General features: G+C 37.5%; 1 protein-coding gene across 1 annotated transcript; it reads left to right on the top strand.

The window, feature by feature from the left end:
* The first annotated feature begins 1,969 nt into the window (after positions 1-1,969).
* LOC107739249 (transmembrane protein 260-like) lies at positions 1,970-18,303 on the top strand. Its single transcript, XM_016551283.1, has 14 exons — positions 1,970-2,095; positions 4,637-4,843; positions 4,960-5,073; positions 5,435-5,614; positions 5,757-5,797; positions 6,924-7,010; positions 8,147-8,255; positions 8,347-8,519; positions 12,051-12,222; positions 12,326-12,465; positions 13,616-13,792; positions 16,239-16,292; positions 16,392-16,476; positions 17,240-18,303. The coding sequence occupies exons 1-14, from the start codon at positions 1,970-1,972 to the stop codon at positions 17,492-17,494; spliced, it is 1,920 nt and encodes a 639-aa protein (XP_016406769.1). The 3' UTR covers positions 17,495-18,303.
* The last annotated feature ends 1,116 nt before the right edge of the window (positions 18,304-19,419 follow it).

Here is a 19,419-nt window from a genome sequence, read left to right as displayed (position 1 = left end):
GGGCCATACTTAAGGTTTATATATTTTTTCATTGTTCTTTGGGGCTTCTGTCACTTGAGATAACGGACATAAGACGCAAACTAAAAGTCCAGAATTTTTCACCAAAAAGTGTGAACACTCAGGCTCTGTGGCACTGCCAAAATATTTAAGCAACCTTGACTCAGCCAATGGCGTGAGTTTGTATGATAGAAGAGATGGAACAACAGTTGTGCACATTTGTAAACGGGAATAGTAATATACAATTTGAATGGAAAAAAAATCAACCCTGAAGTCATCTGATTCCGTTGTTTAGATTCAGACCGCAAGAGTGCCTATTTTTTCCCATTCATTTTTTCCCCATATGGATTTTTAAAAAAAATAATTAAAGAGGTGTAAGCCATGAGTCAAACTAATCAGCTGAGGTGAATCACAACATTACATTACAACTTTGATTTGAAGCACCAAAATATTTGAAAATCGGCCAGAAAGACAAAGGTTCAAGACTTTGTACTTTGACTGTACTGAGGGAAAGAATTACAGTCCCATGAAGCATTGTGAATGACATAATCAAATAAAAAAAAGCTAGAGAAATGTAAAACTATTGATTTATATGTTGATTGTGTATATATATATATAAAAACAATATATATTTAATTTATCGTAAAATATATATACACATTTTTGAGAATGTAGGAAACTGGTTTGATTGCATCATTCCAGTGATTTATAGGAGTGAGTGGACGTTCTTTGTGGTGTGATTTTATTGTCTCCATTCTCTGATTGGTGGAGATTTCACTGCAGAATAATTTTTCACCAGATGTAGTTTTTAACCAGAATATCCACTGTTATATTCAAGTATTAAAAAAGCATATTTAACAAAAGCGTAGCTCCAAGGTCTCTCTTTAAAGTTTAATAAGATATAGTTAAAAATCAGTTCTTGATGGAGAATGGGAACGAGAATTTTACTTCTGGAACCCGACTCATGGATACTTCATTCTTAAAACTTCAGACAATTTGGATAATTCAAATTTTTAATAATTCTAATGCTATCATTCTAGTTATGCAAATTTCTTATAATAATACATTTTTTAAAATACTTTCATGAAATTTTAATGAAATAATTTTCCGATGAACGAATCAAATTTATCACAGTTACCACAGCATATATCAGTATTCAGTTGTTAATGAAGATATTTGAAAGACTTTTTTGACAGCAAGTAAATTTTAATAGTATGGACACCACCCCCCCAAAAAATAAACATACCATTGAACATGTTTTACCAAGGTGCATTCATGCCTAAATTCAGTTACACTTTACTTAAGGTTATTATTACAGTGTAATTACACAAAAGTACTGACTAATATTAAGTAACAACATCTATTTACTGTAGAGTGAGGTATAAGATTAGTTATTTTTAATTATTCATCATTTACTTTTATTATTGCATTAAGAAGTAAGTACAAGTAACATGTATAACAAGGACACTAAAATAAAATGTTACTGAAAATTTCTTATTAGAGAATTTATATATTCCTCATAGGGTTAACTGTTAAACGTTAACTGTACTAAATTAACACTAAATTACAGTGAGAGCTCTGCTTTTTATATAAGAAAGAAGTTAGATAAGCATCTTTAATTTTCTCTGCAATGATGTAGTCAAGCATGTTTGCACAGTTGCAGTGTTTATTTTGGAGTCACCTATCTGTTCTGAACTGAAGTACTACAGAGACACTAACACAGCAGCATCCTGCACAACAGACAAGCCTCTGATGCTGCACGCAAGTGTCACTCTCTCGCCTTATCACTGAAGAGAGAGAGAGAGAGAGAGAAGGAGACCCAGGTGGTCCTACATGTTCTGGAATGCAGGACGTGTCACATGCCTTCCTTCAAGCAGACAGACACTCCTAAAGAGGTCCGTGTCAAGCCCCCTCAAAGGAATAAAGACAGGAGGAGGACAGCGAGCTAATGTCAGGCCACCCCATTGAAGCGATGACGGGGGAGGATGTGATATTTCGCCTACCTCCGGATAGCACCCCTGCTCTGACCCAGCCGTGGCCCCCCAACCGCCGACGTGTGCTGGGGGTTAATTGGGACGCAGCAGGAGCAGAGTCAAGGGTGCGGGGGGTCTGCATCTTCACCGAGCCTCGTCTTCCTCAGCCCCATCCTCGAGTAGTAAAGAGGACTAGAGTGAAGCCGATATCACCAAGAATCCCCCCCCGCCTGCTTTTGACAAGCTAATAGTCCGACTGCGCGCACACGCGCGGCCTCGTCTCATACGAGACGGGAGAAGAAAAGAGTGGGAAGGCAAGTAGTGTGCAAAAAAGCAGGAGAAGAGAAAAGAGAAGTAGTCAGCAAGCGCGAGTTCCTCACACACCATCCTTCCTCCTTTCTTCCATCCGTACCCTTCTCTCCGCTCCGCTTTTTCCTGACTTACTTTGCTTTCCCTGCGAAAGCTCCATTGTTCCCCTTCCCATAAGTCTCATCAGCCTCTTTTGTGGCCGACTATCACAGCGGCAGGCAGAGGCGCGCTGGAAACAGAGTCAAGGGTGCGGGGGGTCTGCATCTTCACCGAGCCTCGTCTTCCTCAGCCCCATCCTCGAGTAGTAAAGAGGACTAGAGAGAAGCCGATATCACCAAGAATCCCCCCCGCCTGCTTTTGACAAGCTATTAGTCCGACTGCGCGCGCACGCGCGGCCTCGTCTCAAACAAGACAGGAAAAGAAAAGAGAGGAAAGGCAAGTAGTGTGCAAAAAAAAGCAGGAGAAGAGAAAAGAGAAGTAGTCAGCAAGCGCGAGTTCCTCACACACCATCCTTCCTCCTTTCTTCCATCCGTACCCTTCTCTCCGCTCCGCTTTTTCCTGACTTACTTTGCTTTCCCTGCGAAAGCTCCATTGTTCCCCTTCCCATAAGTCTCATCAGCCTCTTTTGTGGCCGACTATCACAGCGGCAGGCAGAGGCGCGCTGGAAACGTCTAAATGGTATCATGGCTCGTGATTAAGCGCGCGAGCTTCGGCGGTGCCGCGGCTGCTTATGAGTCAGGTCTGATAAGGCGAGGGCCCTGCTCTCTACTCAATTTTAGATACCGTTAATGGAATCTGTCTTGTGCGATTGTAATGTGAGAGCGCCTAATTTGCCATGGAGCTTGAAGCTGTCAGCGGCGAGGGATTGCGGGGTCAGGAGGGAGCTGGCAGCCGCTTGGCCCGCGGCGTGTATCTGTGCCGCTGAATAGAGCAGCTCTCCGCCTGTCACTTAGCTGATAGGCTGATGAGGACTCTAAGCCACTCGGCACAATGAAGAGAGGGCCATACTGCCTCGCTTCCCCCCTCTACCACCCCCCTTTAATTGTCAAGCTCGCTAAAATTTTTCCAAGACAGTGTGCTGGAGACCGGGCTCAGTTTTTTTTCCGCTGCAGCTCTCTCTCTTTTGCTTCTTCCCAACTTTTTTTATTCTCCTTGCTTTCCTTCATTTCTGTCTTCTCGGGCCTCCAACAGACAAAGCTGACCTCGCTCGTTCATCCTTTTGTCCAGCGTTTCCTTTTACCTCGCCCCGGCCATGTGTCCTATCTTATTCTTCCCAGCTGGAGTCCCAAGTCTAAGTCAAGTCTCGAGTCTTTTGTCACAAGTCAAAGTCAAGTCTTAAATTATACTGTATATGTATTGCAGGTGGATATGTACATTCAAAGATTTTCCCCCAATTATGAATTCACGAGTTAATAGATAAACAGAATTTGTTTTACATCCAGCTAAGATTTCTGAGCCTGTTTACCATTTGAAGTATGCAGTTGCATTATTCAGTCATGCTTTATGTGGTGAAATGTCTACATATAAACAATTTTGGAGCATTGTACAGTATTTATGTTGATTTTGTTTTTTGTTTTTTTATAAAATAACAGATAAAACTTTATTTTACAGTGCCCTTGTGACATATACTTACTATGTAATAACAGTAAATTATTCATAATTACAAGCAACTAACCCTAGCCTAAAGTAAGTAATGTTATTAATTAACATTACTCAGTACTTGTTTGTCAAAGTCAAATTAATTAATTAATTTAGCACTTTTCACATATTGTTTTAAAGTAGTGTTACAGAAAATCATGAAATTAATGTTTAATATCTTCATGCCTTGTCACTTTTATCAGATTAGAGCTGGAAAATAATATAGTTTATAGTTGAGATACATGCTACATATTATATAATTGCTTTACGTGAATTTACTGTATGGACACGGATAAAGTTGGACATACTTGGTTATATATCCAAACTTATATGAAAAGCTTTATCTGCCCCCTAATCATCTGAATAGTACCATTGGTTTTGGACTCTGTACTGACACCTGTTGGTGTGGATGTATTTGTCATTATTTTGCCGTGTTAAAATTAGGGCACCTTAAATTGAATAGCGCAATGATTCTTCTGTACCTTTATTTTTATTTGTTATGTAATTAAACTCATGATGCCAGAACTCATAACATCATCACTGTTAATTACTGATTTATTATTTTGGTCTTTCAAGCATTTTTGAATGGTTACAGTTGGTCATTTGTTGATTTGCTGCTTCATATAGATTTTCTTTTACATACCAGATGTTGTAGCATAAGAGTGCTTACACACTAGAGTTTACGGTATGTCAAAAAAACATTGAAAAACTGTATATAGTCCATCACTGTTGTCTCCTCTGTGCTCAGGGTGGCTGGTCCTGGTCCAGGGGCCGTCCTGGCAGGTGGAGTTTTTGCAGTGTCCAGGCTGGTATGGCAGTGGTCGGTCGTGGCTGAAGTCTTTTCTCTTAACAACTTGTTTGTGGGCGTCCTTTTCTCACTCTCGGCCTGCTTCCACTGTGCAGAGAGTGTTCATCACAAGAAGAAGGTACTATAGTCCAAACCATTTGGTATTTATAGGTGATACCAATCATTGTTGGTTTAAAACTGATACATCTTGGTTGTAAGATGCATATTTCTATATATATTTTTGTCTTTTGTCAGTTTGCTCTGTGGGGGGCGCTCTTCTGTGGGCTGAGCCTGTGTAATCAGCACACACTGGTCTTGTATGTTGTCATCATAATTCCCTGGGCCCTCCTGCACCTCTACACTCATAACGTAAGTATTGATAATCACTCAGCTTTCAACACATACTTTTTCAACATTTCACAATGATGTAAATGTCATTAATACCTTTCAAAGAGCATATTCTCTGATATTATGAACTCAAATACAGCCACATCACGTAATAAATATACAGCATTACAGAGATTAGTATTCATAACCCAGTGATTTCTGAAGGTCTTCAGGTACTGGTACTTGCAATTGAAAACAGTGCAAAGCAGTAGAGGCAATCGCTTCCATATAACTGTGGTTTTGTCCAAGTGTTATGTCTATGCTGTTGTTTTGGTATGTATTAAATTTGAACACTTGGCAATGGAAGGATCTATCAATAACAAGTGACATGCATTGCCCACAGGGTTTGTCCTTCTTTGGTCTGGTGTCTTTGGGGACGTGCTTTCTGGCTGGCTTTGTGCCCTACGTCTACTTGCCCATTTCCTCCTACCTCAACAGAGCTCGCTGGAGCTGGGGAGACCAGACGTCTCTCCACGGCCTCCTCACACACCTGCTCCGAGCTGAATATGGCACCTTCAGCCTGGTACCAACAGATTCAATAATGATTTATAATTTAAAAAACATGTTTTGAAAAATTAAATGTATGTACTCAAATGTGTAGTTATTTCCATGCTGCATTTATTTTATGAATCTAATGCACTGCATATGGAATTCTTTGGTTTCAGGCAAAGACGGATGAAAACTCGAACCTCCTAAAAATGTTATGGTGAGTGTAAGAAAATTGCAAAACAAATTAAAGGGATAGTTCATCCAAAAATGAAAATTCTGTTATTAATTACTCACCCTCATTTCGTTCCAAACCTGCAAGACCTTCGTACATCTTTGCAACACAAATGAAGATATTTTTGATGAAATCCAAGAGCTTTCTGACCCTGCATAGACAGCAACGTAACTACCACATTCAGGGCCCAGAAAGGCAGTAAGGACATTGTTAAAATAGTCTGTGTGACTTCAGTGGTTCAACCGTAATTTTATGAAGCTACGAGAATTTTTGTGTGCAAAGAAAACAAAAATAACAACTTTATTCAACAATTTCTTCTCTTCTGTGTCAGACTCCGCTGCGCATTCACGAGAGTACCACACCTTGTTTGATGAATAAATCCAAAATGTTTGTCTTGTTTTTGTCCAAGTGTTCTTCCACTTATATTAAGTAGCAGCTTTAATAAAGACTAAATACTCTGTTAATACCTCATCCATAGTTAATTATTGTACAGTAGATCCCCCTTCCCTCCAAAACTGCAACGCTGAACCTGCTAGGAATAACAAATCTGTTGTGTTGCACTGGCTTAGAAACGATCAGTGACGTTCACAGCATCTCTGATGACACTGGTGTAACACATCATGCGAGACTCAGGTCGTCTCCTCAGCCCACCCTCATCAAACGTTTGGGTGTCCCCAGAGAGAGAGCTTATTTTATGTCCCGCTAGCACCAATCAGCCGTTTCCCATCACCCCCCACAGCTGCCACATAGTGTGATGGACAGGTGAGATCCAGAGAGGGGAACACAACAAGCATGTCACAGCATAAACCTGCCATAAGGAGCTCAAACGCTCTCTCTCACACACACTCGCTTTCACACGACGCTTAAATAAGCTGTCAGAGAGAGATGGGTATTAAGGCACAGGCAGGGCACTATCTCTTTCAGCAGGGAAATTGGCCATTGACTGGGTTTGGGAGACAGATAGAGAGAAGCCTGTCACAAGACTGCACTTAATGTTGATAAAAAACAACAACATTCAGACACTCACAGCACTTTCAGTTTGAGTCTCTGTCCATCACACAGACATGCACACATAGTGGATATATTGATAAGTGTGTCTGTTGTGTTTCAGGGCTCAGTGGAATCACTGTGTGAATGATCTGTCTACTCTAGTACTAGTGCTGGCACTTCTAGGCATTTTACTGTCTTTGTGGAACAGGTAAGACGTGGCTGCATGAGATCCACTGAAGTGAAGGAAAAGCACACAATCTAAAAGTTTTTCATCCATCACAGTTTAATGTAAAGAGGATACTGTAAATGTAAACACTGGATGTGTTTTTTTTTTGAGCTGTCAAATATGTCAATTTCTGGCTCAACTACCTGTTTGTCTGAAACCTGTTGGGAATAATCATAATTCTTGCCATTTACATTCACTTCCATTTTGCAATTTCAATTTTATTTGGTGCTGCTAGTGGCACAGATATTGAACACTTCAACTTTATTTAAACTACCATTCAAAAGTTTGACTTTGGTACAATTTTTTTAATGTTTTTGAAACAAGTCTATTATTCTCACTAAGGCTGCATTTATTTAATCAAAAATGTAGCAAAAACAGTACTATTGTGAAATATTACTGAAGTTTAAAATAACTTTTTATCATTATCAATGTTGAAAACAGTTGTGCATTCAAAAGAACAGAATTCAAAATTATATATATTCTAATTTATAACTTTAAAAAAAATGTTTTTGTAATTTTTTTATTATTCTATTCAATTTTATTCAATTTAATGCTAATGTAAAAGTTTTCATTCTTTCAAAAAAAAAAAAAGCCATTGCGCCATGTTTGAATAATATATTTAATGCTAATTTAAAAGTTTTAATTTCATTCAAAAAATAAAATAAAATAAAATAAACATTTCTGGACCACTAAATCTGATTGGAGAGGTGGTGTTGAAAATTTGAAGCTTGAAATATTGCTGATATTATATACTATTATATTGTAACATATATTACATGTTATTCCTCCATTAACTAATTTTGTGGAAACTATTTTGACTCAATTTCGTTCTTGCAGGAAACATTATCGGCAGAGCAAAAAGCAACAATATTGTGTTTGAAATGTTAATTACTAGATATTAAATTGTTTATAAAAGCAATATCAATATTACAGGCAGACACAGCCATGCTAATATTCAGTACAATAGCACTTGTGCTCGTGTGATATTACTACAACTCTCTCCTATGCATACCATCATAGTTTTGCCATCATACTGTATTTCAAATGTAGTTTCAATGTATTCAAATGCAATATCATCATAAAACTTTTTTAATTAATGGCATATATTTGACCCCCAGACTGCGCTGTGTTTTTATTGGCTTGATTGTCACTATGGTGAGCACCTACTCCGTGTTCTTTGCCTGGAGAGCAAACCTGAATATCGAGAAGCCTCTTCTGCTGGGAGTGGTGAGTGTTACAATTCTAACAGATATGATTCTTATATGATGTAATATATTTCAAATTGACTTCAGTGAATATATCACATGTGTGTATGTAGGTGGAGCGCTTCTGGCTGCAGGCTGATGCTGGGGTGTGTGTTCTGGCTGGTCTGGGTCTGAGCTGGGCCGTGTGTTGGCTGAATGGCCGTCTGGGCTGGGGGACGCTGTGGAACACAGGAGCCTGGATACTCACTGCAGGCCTCATCTCACACATGATCAGCTTAAACCACAAGTAAACCATTCACACAGTCACACAGACTGGGAGCCAGTGGATGATATTAAACTTTTCAAACATCTTTAATTCACTTTTCAAAGTTTAAGGTCACAAAAGTCTTGAAATACCTTTGAAAAAAACTTTTAAAAATGTTGCTGTTAGAAAGGCAGCAGACACTTTTATTAAAGCAGCTTCAATAGCAATAGACATATATTTATGTTTTCATACTGATTTATATGCTAACCAATATTGAACACCAACATTACATTTCATATATGAAAGTGTTAAGGAGGTTTCTGTTCATTTGCTCTAGGAAATTTGTCCCCAGGTGGCCTTTTACATGAATGATGTGTGTATGTCTATATGTGTACACTACTGTTCAAAAGTTTAATCAGTAGTTTTTTGTTTTTTTTTAAAGAAATTAATAATTTTGTTGAGCAAGGATTCATCAAAGAGTCCTGTAAAACTTGATCATGTTTTCCCCAAAATATTAAGCAACGCTGTTGTCAACATTGATAAAAATAAGAAAACTTTACAGATGATTTATGAAGGATCACGTGACACTGAAGACTGGAGTAATGACTGGTGAAATTACTTTAACATCACAGGAAAAAATGTCATTTTTAAAATACATTAAAATAGAAAATGCTTATTTTAAATTCTAATAATATGTGACCCTGCACCACAAAAGCAGTCATAAATAGCACGGGTATATTTGTAGCAATAGCCAACAATACATTGTATGGGTCAAAATGATCGTTTTTTCTTTTATGCCAAAAATCATTAGGATATTAAGTAAAGATCATATTTCATAAGGATATTTTGTACATTTCCTACCGTGAATATATCAAAACGTAATTTTTGATTAGTAATATGCATTGCTAAGAACTGCATTTGGACAACTTTAAAGGCGATTTTCTCAATATTTAGATTTTTTTTGCACCCTCAGATTTTCAAATAGTTGTATCTCAGCCAAATATTGTCCTATCCTAACAAACCAAACTCAATTTCACAAAATGGACCCTTATGACTGGTTTTGTGGTCCTTGGTCACATATTTCACAATAGTACTGTGTTTACTATATTTTTGGTTCAATAAATGCAGCCTATAAATAAATATGGTTAAATACTGTTCTTTTAAGAAGTAATTAACGGTAAAACATTCCTGAGCTTCATACTGTACATCAGTTCTGGCATTAAACATTTTTAATGTTTTAATGTTTGGCCCAAATGATGATTCCTCAATCAATCATATTTATTTATTTATACTCAGAATATTGAATATCATCAAAAGGCTACTGTTTGTATATTTGTATAACTGACAACCATAATTCTGTGCTATTTCATGTATTGCCCCTTTTGTGTTGGTGATAACAACCAGCTGACATTATCTCTTACTTGATATTAATTTCGATTTTTAATTTTGAAACCCATTCCATTAAATTCAATACATTTCCACCTAAAATCAGTGCTGAAAATAGAAAATAGTTTTTATAATCAGCGGACTACAGTAGTCAAAGAAATGCAGATTGGTATTATGACCGGTCTAAATACTAATTATTTTGCAGTGGGCCTATCAGTGTGCATTACTGCATTAACATCACAGACCCGCTGAACCATCAGAGTCTGAGTTTTTTTAAATATATTTGTGGTTGATCATCCAGACCATGGCAGTCACTCATTTCCTCCATGCTTCAGCAGCACACTGCACACATCAAAGCAAAAGCTCTCTTGCACTCTTCTGCAGCTTTGACTCTATGCTTGATTAGCCGTCCTGGCCACGCTAGTCATGCAGATTAAAGCAGCCGAGTTCTGTGCTTGATTAGACATCCTAGCCACGGCAGTCATGTAGATTAGAGCGCTGAGGTTTGGTACATCGCTTTGATCAGTGGTGAGACTTGTCAGCGCTCATCACACCTGTCCGAGGCTGATTACAGCCGAGAGATGTTCCACCTCGTCACTGCTCACAGAGAAACAGAGCTACTGACTGCAGAATAGCTGAAAGAACGAGAATGTCACGGATCCTTACACTTTTGTGCAAACTCTTCAAAGTAAACATTACTGCTGTGCTGATGTGGTTGAAGTATTTGTGAATGAATGTGCGGGTGCATTCACACACGCAGCTCATAAAACCTTTATATCACTTTCAGATCACTTTCATCTGGCAAACTCTCAGTATCAAATGCTGTCTTTGTAAAGCTGTTACAACAGACTATTTTCACTAAAGACTTTTACACACAGGCATTATTAACCTATTGACCTTTATTGACCTTTGGGATATTGTAGGTGCAATAATTACTGAAATCTGGTGGTAATTATCATGTACTAGGCAAGATATCATACAAACAAACAAATAAATAAATACAAAAACTAGTTACTTGTGTTAAAACCTTATAGTTGACATGTTCACCTAAGATATTATGTTTAAGATCATATTTTAAGATCACATTTGAACACTTAAACAATTTGCTTTAGTTCAATGATAATATAAAATTATTCAGTTTAGGAAACAATAGGTAATTTTGTTTTCTTTGCAATATTACATTAATATGTGCAATATTTTGAAGCAATTCATATTTGAATATAATATTACAAATAATAGGTTAATTTTTCCTATAATATTAATTTTTCCTATAAAATGATCAACGTATTTGCAGCAGTTATTTAAATATTTTTTGTATACTATTAAAGTTTTTATTAATATTTGAATTAGCTTTTATTTTTAGATTTTAAGTTTTCATTGTATTTTTAAAATAGTTTTATGTGTTTATATATATATATATATATATATATAAGTGCTGTCAAACGATTAACCGCGATTAATCGCATCCAAAATAAAAGTTTTTGTTTACATAATATATGTGTGTACTGTGTATATTTATTATGTATATATAAAGACACACACATACAGCATATATTTTGAAAATATTTACATGTATTTATGAGTATATATTTACATTCATATAAATTATATCGTATATAAATATATTTAATATGTAAACGTAACATAATTTTCTTAAATATGTACATGCATGTGTGTGTATTTATATATACATAATAAATGTACACCGTACACACACATATATTATGTAAACAAAAACTTTTATTTTGGATGCGATTAATCACGATTAATTGTTTGATAGCACTAATATATATATAGATATATATATAATTATAATAATAATAATAATAATTATCTTTTTATATCAGTTTTAGTTGTCTTTTTATTTACAGTTATTTTAGTACTTTAATCTAAACTTATTTCAAATTTTTATTTACTTTGAGTTTTTCATGTAATATATGTATATTTCAATTGATTTCAGCTTTATTTAAATTACCAAAAATGTTTTAATAGTTTTAGTTTAATGATAATAACACTTATTTGAGGTGCTTAGCATCAAAAAAATTTAAAACCCATGCTGTATATAAATATACAAAAAATTGTGGCCCTATTTAACCCCTACTCTGCAAGTCAAGAAACACTGCACATCCTGTTTTCATACTGTGTTTTAGAGAAGGTATTTTCAGTGTTTTGTCTGTGTGTCGACAGAGAGTGTGATCAGAGCGCTAATGACGTGGTGGACAGGTTTGCCCGTGAGGTTGTGTTGTCACTGCCGGCGAGCTCGTTGGTTCTGACTCGTGGTGATCTCCCAGGAAACACACTGCGCTACCTGCACTACTGCCAGGGTCTCCGGCCAGACCTCAGCCTTGTTGACCAGGAGGTCCGTAATCCAGCCTGACACATGTCTAATTTATTTCAGCCATAAACACGCTACTCTGTCACTGTTTCGAATGGCTTTTAAAAGCCGGCGTTTTATGATGCAGATGATGACGTATAGCTGGTATGTGGCAAAACTCCAGAAGCATTTACCTGGAGTCACGTTTCCAGGGCGCTGGTGGGATCCAATCAACACCATGGAAAAGAAAACATTCAGCATTGAGCAGTTTCTCAAGCACAATATGCAGTAAGATACACACACACAGAGGTCTGTGTTCATATTCATATGCCCTCTTTATATATGCTACAAGTGACATTTAAATTATAATTTGTGCATATTTTTATAGAACAATTTGCTGAATGCACTAGAGATAGATTGTCATCTGTTACCCCTTATACCACACTGCAAGAGCAAAGGAGATTAACCATCTATACTGCCTCCCTCCACCAGACGGCAGTATTTCCTTGGTAAAGCCCCCGGCCTCTGAGAGGGGGGCAATAAGCACTTCAGTCATTTCCCTGGGAAGCAGAACAGAGAGAATAAGAAATAAATACTTGAGAAAAAAAAAATCAGCAACCTGCTTGTTTTGTTAAGAGAGCCAGTTTCTATATCCCTGCCATGTGTATCCTGTGATTCAGGATCTATAATGGCTCTAACATAACAGACAGGCTTAAAAGCTTTTACTCAGTTCTACTCTAAAATACTCTACTTTAAAGATTTTTTTGCTTCTTGCTGGATTATGCAGAGAATGAAAGTATATAGCCTATATAGGCAGTGTTGGGGAAAGTTACTTTTAAAAGTAATGCATTATAATATTATGTTACTTAGTTACTTTTTATGGAAAGTAATGCGTTATGTTACTTTTGCGTTACTTTTTTAATCTGGACAGGGCTTGCTTGTTTGTTTTTAAAATAAAGCTGTCAATCAATAAATTGGAAAAAAAAAAGTAACTTGCGTTACTTATTTGAAAAAGTAACGGATATTCTCTTGTAAATTAAAAAGTAATGCGTTAATTTACTAGTTACTTGAAAAAAGTAATCTGATTACGTAACTCGCATTACTTGTAATGCGTTACCCCCAACACTGTATATAGGTAATAATTTTATTTGGTTTCCATGGGGAGTTTTTTTTAAACATGTTGTTCAGTAACAAACAGAAGCAAAACTATCTATAGCAGCACTTTATAATAATGTCCATTTGTAACATTATAACATAACAACAAGCAATGTTACATTATGTAACACAAGATTTATGTACCTTTTAATAATAAATATATAGGAATCTTAACTTAGTTTTCTATTTGAATGTAAAACATAATGAATGTTATTATGAAGATGTACACATTAATTTTAAACTGTACACTGATGCTCAGTCTTTGCTCTGGGTTTGTCTACAGCAGGCCAGTGTTTGCATGTATTGGCCTTACTGAGGGTGACCCCAGCTGGGAGAGGAGTTTCTCTCGTTGGCCCTGGGGCGTCTGTGAGCAGTTAGTACCTGTCAAAACCCCATTTGACCCTGAAAAATGGGCCCAAAAAACACTTAACCTTTACAACTGGAGCCAGCCACATGACAGGTAGCACGATTACTTGTGTTTGTGGTTTACTTAGGAAGTGACATATTGCCTGAATACTTTTTGGTAATATGTGGAATTTAATGTTTCAAGCTGAAATGAACATTAGGCTAACAGATTTGTTATTTTCATACAGATTATGATTAGAGGGGCAAAGTATTGATAAATAAAGACTTGTTTTTTGCACAATACTGTTATGACCTTAAAACACTTTTACAACAGTGCATGATTTGTAAACAAATACATTTTGATGTTTGCATCACATAACCAGCTCCATATATATAGCATTTCTGATGCAGTAAACTTGCTTGATAGCTCACCTGGTGTAGCATTGCTCTGAATCACGATTCACGACACTCCACAAAAGAGCACTAGATAGGGTTTAGTGCAGGGGGTACATTTTTTAAGCTTCATAAGCACCACTGACTGGACGTTTATTTTCTGTGAAAATTGAACACGCTATTTTGCACCAGTCACTGGACATTTTACTTTGAAAGTGCAGTGAAACATGCCTCAAGCAGCGCAGTATCTTTTTGCAAACATGCACCCATAGGCATGTTTTTTTCATGACACTACTAGGCAGTTTAATAAACCCACATGACATGGAGAAAAAAATTCTATCACTTATAGCACCCCTTGTGGACGTGACACTTAAAAGTGCAGCACAATGTACCTGGATCAGTGCATTCCAGGTGTTGTAGATATCTAAGCAATTAAAATTTTCATGGTACTGTGATATATACCATGGCGCTAATTTAACAAATCTTGTATCATTTTATCTGCTGTATTTTTGTGTTTATTTGGTTTTATTTTGTGTTTGTATTATTCCAACTTATCGCCATGAAGATAACCTTAGATGCTGACATGGCAATAAAAATAAATAACTACTAGTATACCATGGTGCTAAATGATTACTATATTCATTTACTACAGCATTCACATGAGGTTCCATGGATCTCAAAGAATTTCATGGTACTTTCCATGGTACCTGTCTGAAATCCTTGGTATTACCACGTTGCCATGTCCAAAAAAAAAAAAAACCTGTGTAATTCTATGGTGTTTTTAAGTGCTTATGTTAGTCATTAAAGTATGTGCTCCAGCCATTTAATCTGAGTAAAAATGTTATGTTATTGAAGAAAGAATAAAATTATGATTAAGCTGTCATTAAAGATTGCAATCAAAGATGTTTAGGACCCTACAAATGCAAAATGGTCAGTTAAACATATTTTGTCTGTCTAACTGGCAAGTTTGGAGCAGCTATGCTTAGATTTTGTGAAAAAGGATATGAAATTGATCAGAAACACTTTGAATCAGTTTTTCTCAACTCCAATGTCAAGTCAAGTCACACTTTATACAATACAGATTGTGCCAAAGCAGCTTTACAGTGTTAAACAGAAAATTGTTTTTCAATAATACAAACAAAATTAAATTCTCTAAAAAGAGGACAATGGTAAACAATCAATTTTCCAGTTAAAGTCAGTTCATCATTGATTCAGTGACGTCAACGTCCAGCTCAGTTCAGTTCTCTTCCAGTAGTGTCTGTGCAATCAAGTCGACAATATTGCCAAGTCCCCAACCAAAAGGCGTCAGTGGCAAGGAACTCAAACTCCATCGGTCTGCCAAATGAAATAAATGTATATGTAAATAAATGTTTGAAATGATACTAGTCAATGTACCTTTAGGTTCATCACTGGTCTGAGCATCCTTACCAGGTGCACTCCAGCACCATTTTACACCTCGTGCAACCCATTGAAGTGTTTTGGTCTTTGCTGATATTAAAGTGCACTTAAACACTGCTCTGACTTCATGCTGTGCAGACAGCCTCTGTTTCCATCTTCAAAGTCGTTATTAGTCCGCTGACCCCACCCTAATGACTTTCTAAACTGCGGCGTGTCAATATCTGTGTATAAAGTGAAATTAGTTCTAGTCTCCAGCACTGAGGCTCTCTGCAGCCGACTGGTATTCAGCAAGTTAATCGGGGTTGAATGGTGTGACATTACTCTCCTCTCACCCACTACAAGCGTGTCCATCCCTGCCTGCCAGCCAAATATTAGCAGGGAAGTCACACGCTAAAATATTCCTTTGAAGGAGAGGCCGCACGTTTATGAGCGATGTAGTGGAAAGGAAGAAATGCAGAAATATATGGGTCGTTCACCACAGAGAGAGCTTCCAAAGACAGGCGAGGTTGAAGATCAGCTGTTGTGTGGTTTTAAGATATGCAGAATACGATTCGCTGGATTACTGGCTGGTTTTAAACTTGTATTTCAAGTCCGTACTCAACAAGACTGCTTTGATGCCATCTGAATGTACATAAAAAAAATATATATTTTTTTTTCTTTGCATATCATCAACTTGGTTATTTTTTGAAAGTACACACTTATGAAAGTAAGATTAGCTACTCACAGCTAATTAAATGACATTATAACGTTTGTTTATTCCACTCTGTCAGCTTCCACCCTGGCTCCTGGGAGAGAGTTGCCAATGAGGAGATGTGGCAGGCCAGGTAATACATGGGTTACGGATCTCATCACTGTATCTACACCAAACCTCAGTATATAGCGACAAAGGTATACTTGGGTGCTTTTATTCCATCACTTTTTAGGATGAAGACAGCTTTTTTCCTGTTTGTCCTGGCTGAGAACATGGAGAAGGAACAGCAGGCCCGTCTCTATGAGCTTTGTTACAATGTGAGTAGGAAATGACATCATATATTAGCCTTTTTTGGAATGACTGTGCTTGCAATGCAGCTTCCAATAAATATTTTTATTGTGTTCTACTTCACATGATTCAGTGACTCTCTCAATATGTACTTATTTCATTGCTGGATGAATCAGTGTTTTTAAATGAATCTCTTGAATGAATGATTCAAAGACAAATACATTTACTTTATTATTAACAGGTTTATTTTGTAATGAACTGTTTAAACATACTCTTTGTTTAGATACTGTAAGCTCAGTCTTAATTGTGCCATTTTATTTAAGAAATTTAAGTTTGAAAATCTAAAATATCTTATTGGCATACTATTACAGAATGTTCGCTTTCGACAGTAATTTGCATGGTGAATTTTTTCATGTTTTTAACAACAAAAAAACAAGATGCACAGTGAGCATCATGAAAGCGGCAAAGCGGCTCTAATGCAACATTATACACACAATCAAAGCCTAAAATCAAAGCTTACCTAAAACCTTTAACACTTTCTTTTGCTACCTTGCAAGCTCTGCTATTTCCTTAAGGAAATGCAAATCTAGTTTGTCAGCATTGATGTGTCATGTGAAATTATTTGTAGACTGAATACAGTTCCTTAAAACATCACAGCTGATGTCTTCTATCATTTATGTTGTGTTTTAAAAACCGTTTATAAACCTGTTTTAAAAAGTCTCTTTTAAAAGTTATTAATATCGTCTATTATACAAATAGTTAAAGCTATGTGGTCTTTTTTTTTATTGACAGCTGTATTGTCAAATAGTGGATACCCAGGTAGACTACCCAGCAAACTGGGATAAGAACCTGGCTCTTGCCGCAGAACGTCTGCTGCGATCAGGGGGCAGAGGTCATGGTCTAGATTCCCTCCTGAGTCGCAGCATCCGCCACTTCAGCCACTACCTTCAGAGAGAACCCACCGATCCCCAGAGCAAAGCCATCCGCTCCATCATCACACATCTCAAGAAAGAGCACGAGAAACTCAGAGACAGACAGAAGGCTTGAGACAGGAAGTGACATAAGTTGTCTGAAACAACACAGAGAGCCTTCAAAACACTGAAATTACCTACGGCACTACATAGGTGCAGATAGCACAATAAGGTAAGAGGGAGGGTCGTAAATATGAAGAAAGCTGTAAAGACGAAATTTAAAGACAGTGCAGGTATGACTGAAGACTGTAACTGATGTTTAATGTGTATTTTACCAACACTCAGATTAATCTCAAAGTAAATTGGACTCAAAATGCTAAAATGGACCAATCTGTCATAACATGAGTTTTATACAGAGATCTTTTATATTGTAGGATATGAGCTACTGATCCATAACCACATCATTGTAACATCAGAGTAAGCTGTTAATTTAGTTGACAGACATTATTTCATTAACAAGATGATATAGTGGCCGGTTATAAAAATCAGGGATTCATTTATATTTCCTCAACATGCTAAACTCAAACATCTACGACTCCAAGATTCAAGAGAATTTCCACAGTGAAGGTAAAGGGACACAATTTTCTGAACTCTAATAGAATTTGTTGTATTTGTGTAGGTTTCTTTTGTAATAAAATGTTCACACTTTGTGAATGTTAATATGCATTGAGTTGATAATCAAAGGTGTCCTTAACCACTCATTCCGCCTCTCCCCATCTCTCTTTTTTGAATAATTATCATTTGCCACCCGCTGTCATGCATCTCTCTCTCTCTCACTTTAGGATCACAAAGGTCTCAGATTGAGATTGAGGGGGGTGGGGGGTAAATTTGGGCACATCCATGAGAGATTAAGAATGACCCATTAATCTGGGACAGATTTGAAAATACTGCATCCTTTTCCCTGTCTCTTTTTTCTGCTTTGTCTATCTCTCAAAACAGCTTTGAGTCTTCAACAGAAGAGACGTGACCCCTAGGGAGCCCGCCAACTATTGTTTGATTTTAAAATGATATATTCTGATAGAAATTTTGTTAATATAAACAATTTTGTGTTTTGTGGTCACTGGATGATCAATGTAAAATGTGGGTCTTAAGAGCAGCGACAATCAGCTGGTTGAAGAATGGTTTCATCCTGAGTTCAGGATGTCAGCTACACCTTATCACAACATATAACGTCTCCCCTTCTCATGTACATTCATCTCTTCTTCCACTGAGCTGCTTTCTCTCCGTCCCTCCCTGTCCCTGTTTTTGCCTCTCTCTCATCTGAGGGATTGTGTGAACCCATGGAATCGCCATGACCGTGGATGCAGGCAGGGAGCCACAGCAACACTGGAATGTGGGGTGCCTGAACAGATAAGAGCTGAGAAACCCAGCCAGGCAGAGGGAGCAAAGACAAGCAAGCGAGAATTAATATGTACATAGGATGGTGTATATGGCACGATAGGACAGAGTTAGACAGGAAGTGCTAGAAAGAGGCGAATGGACACTGACAAGACAGAAATGAAATCGCAGCACAGGGACTTGGAGACAAAAGAGGGAAGGTAAGAGAGAGGCCCATGAATGGTAATCCTTGAGAAAGTGCCAAAGAGAGCAGTGCAGTTGCACACACACACTCATAACATGGGAAGCCAGCCTTATTCCTCTTTGCATTTCATTTACATCCCTGGCTGTATCGACCAATCGGATTGGGAGCAAAGCCCGAGGCTTAGGAGGGGAATAAAAAGACAAAAATGCCTTTGCTGCTCTCATCCCTCTCTGATAATACCCCCTCTGTTTCTCCTTTCTCCTCTGCACAACGCAGAGAAGTAGATACTGTCCGAAATGCCATAGCAGAAGCGACACCTCCGCTCCCTGTGCTTTGCCGATAGACCTCGCCAGCGGCAGGCCTGAAAAGGGGGCTTTAGCTGCGGGGCCAATCTCCTCTACTTCCTCCTGCTGAGTGAGTGGAGGAAGGGATGGAGGACCACGGAGGAGGGTGGAAGGGATGGAGACACAGTATGTGAA

This window comes from Sinocyclocheilus rhinocerous, unplaced genomic scaffold, assembly GCF_001515625.1.
Source record: "Sinocyclocheilus rhinocerous isolate Xijiao unplaced genomic scaffold, SAMN03320098_v1.1 scaffold495, whole genome shotgun sequence".
Lineage (NCBI taxonomy): Eukaryota > Metazoa > Chordata > Actinopteri > Cypriniformes > Cyprinidae > Sinocyclocheilus > Sinocyclocheilus rhinocerous.
This window is presented reverse-complemented; position numbering and strand designations above follow the sequence as displayed.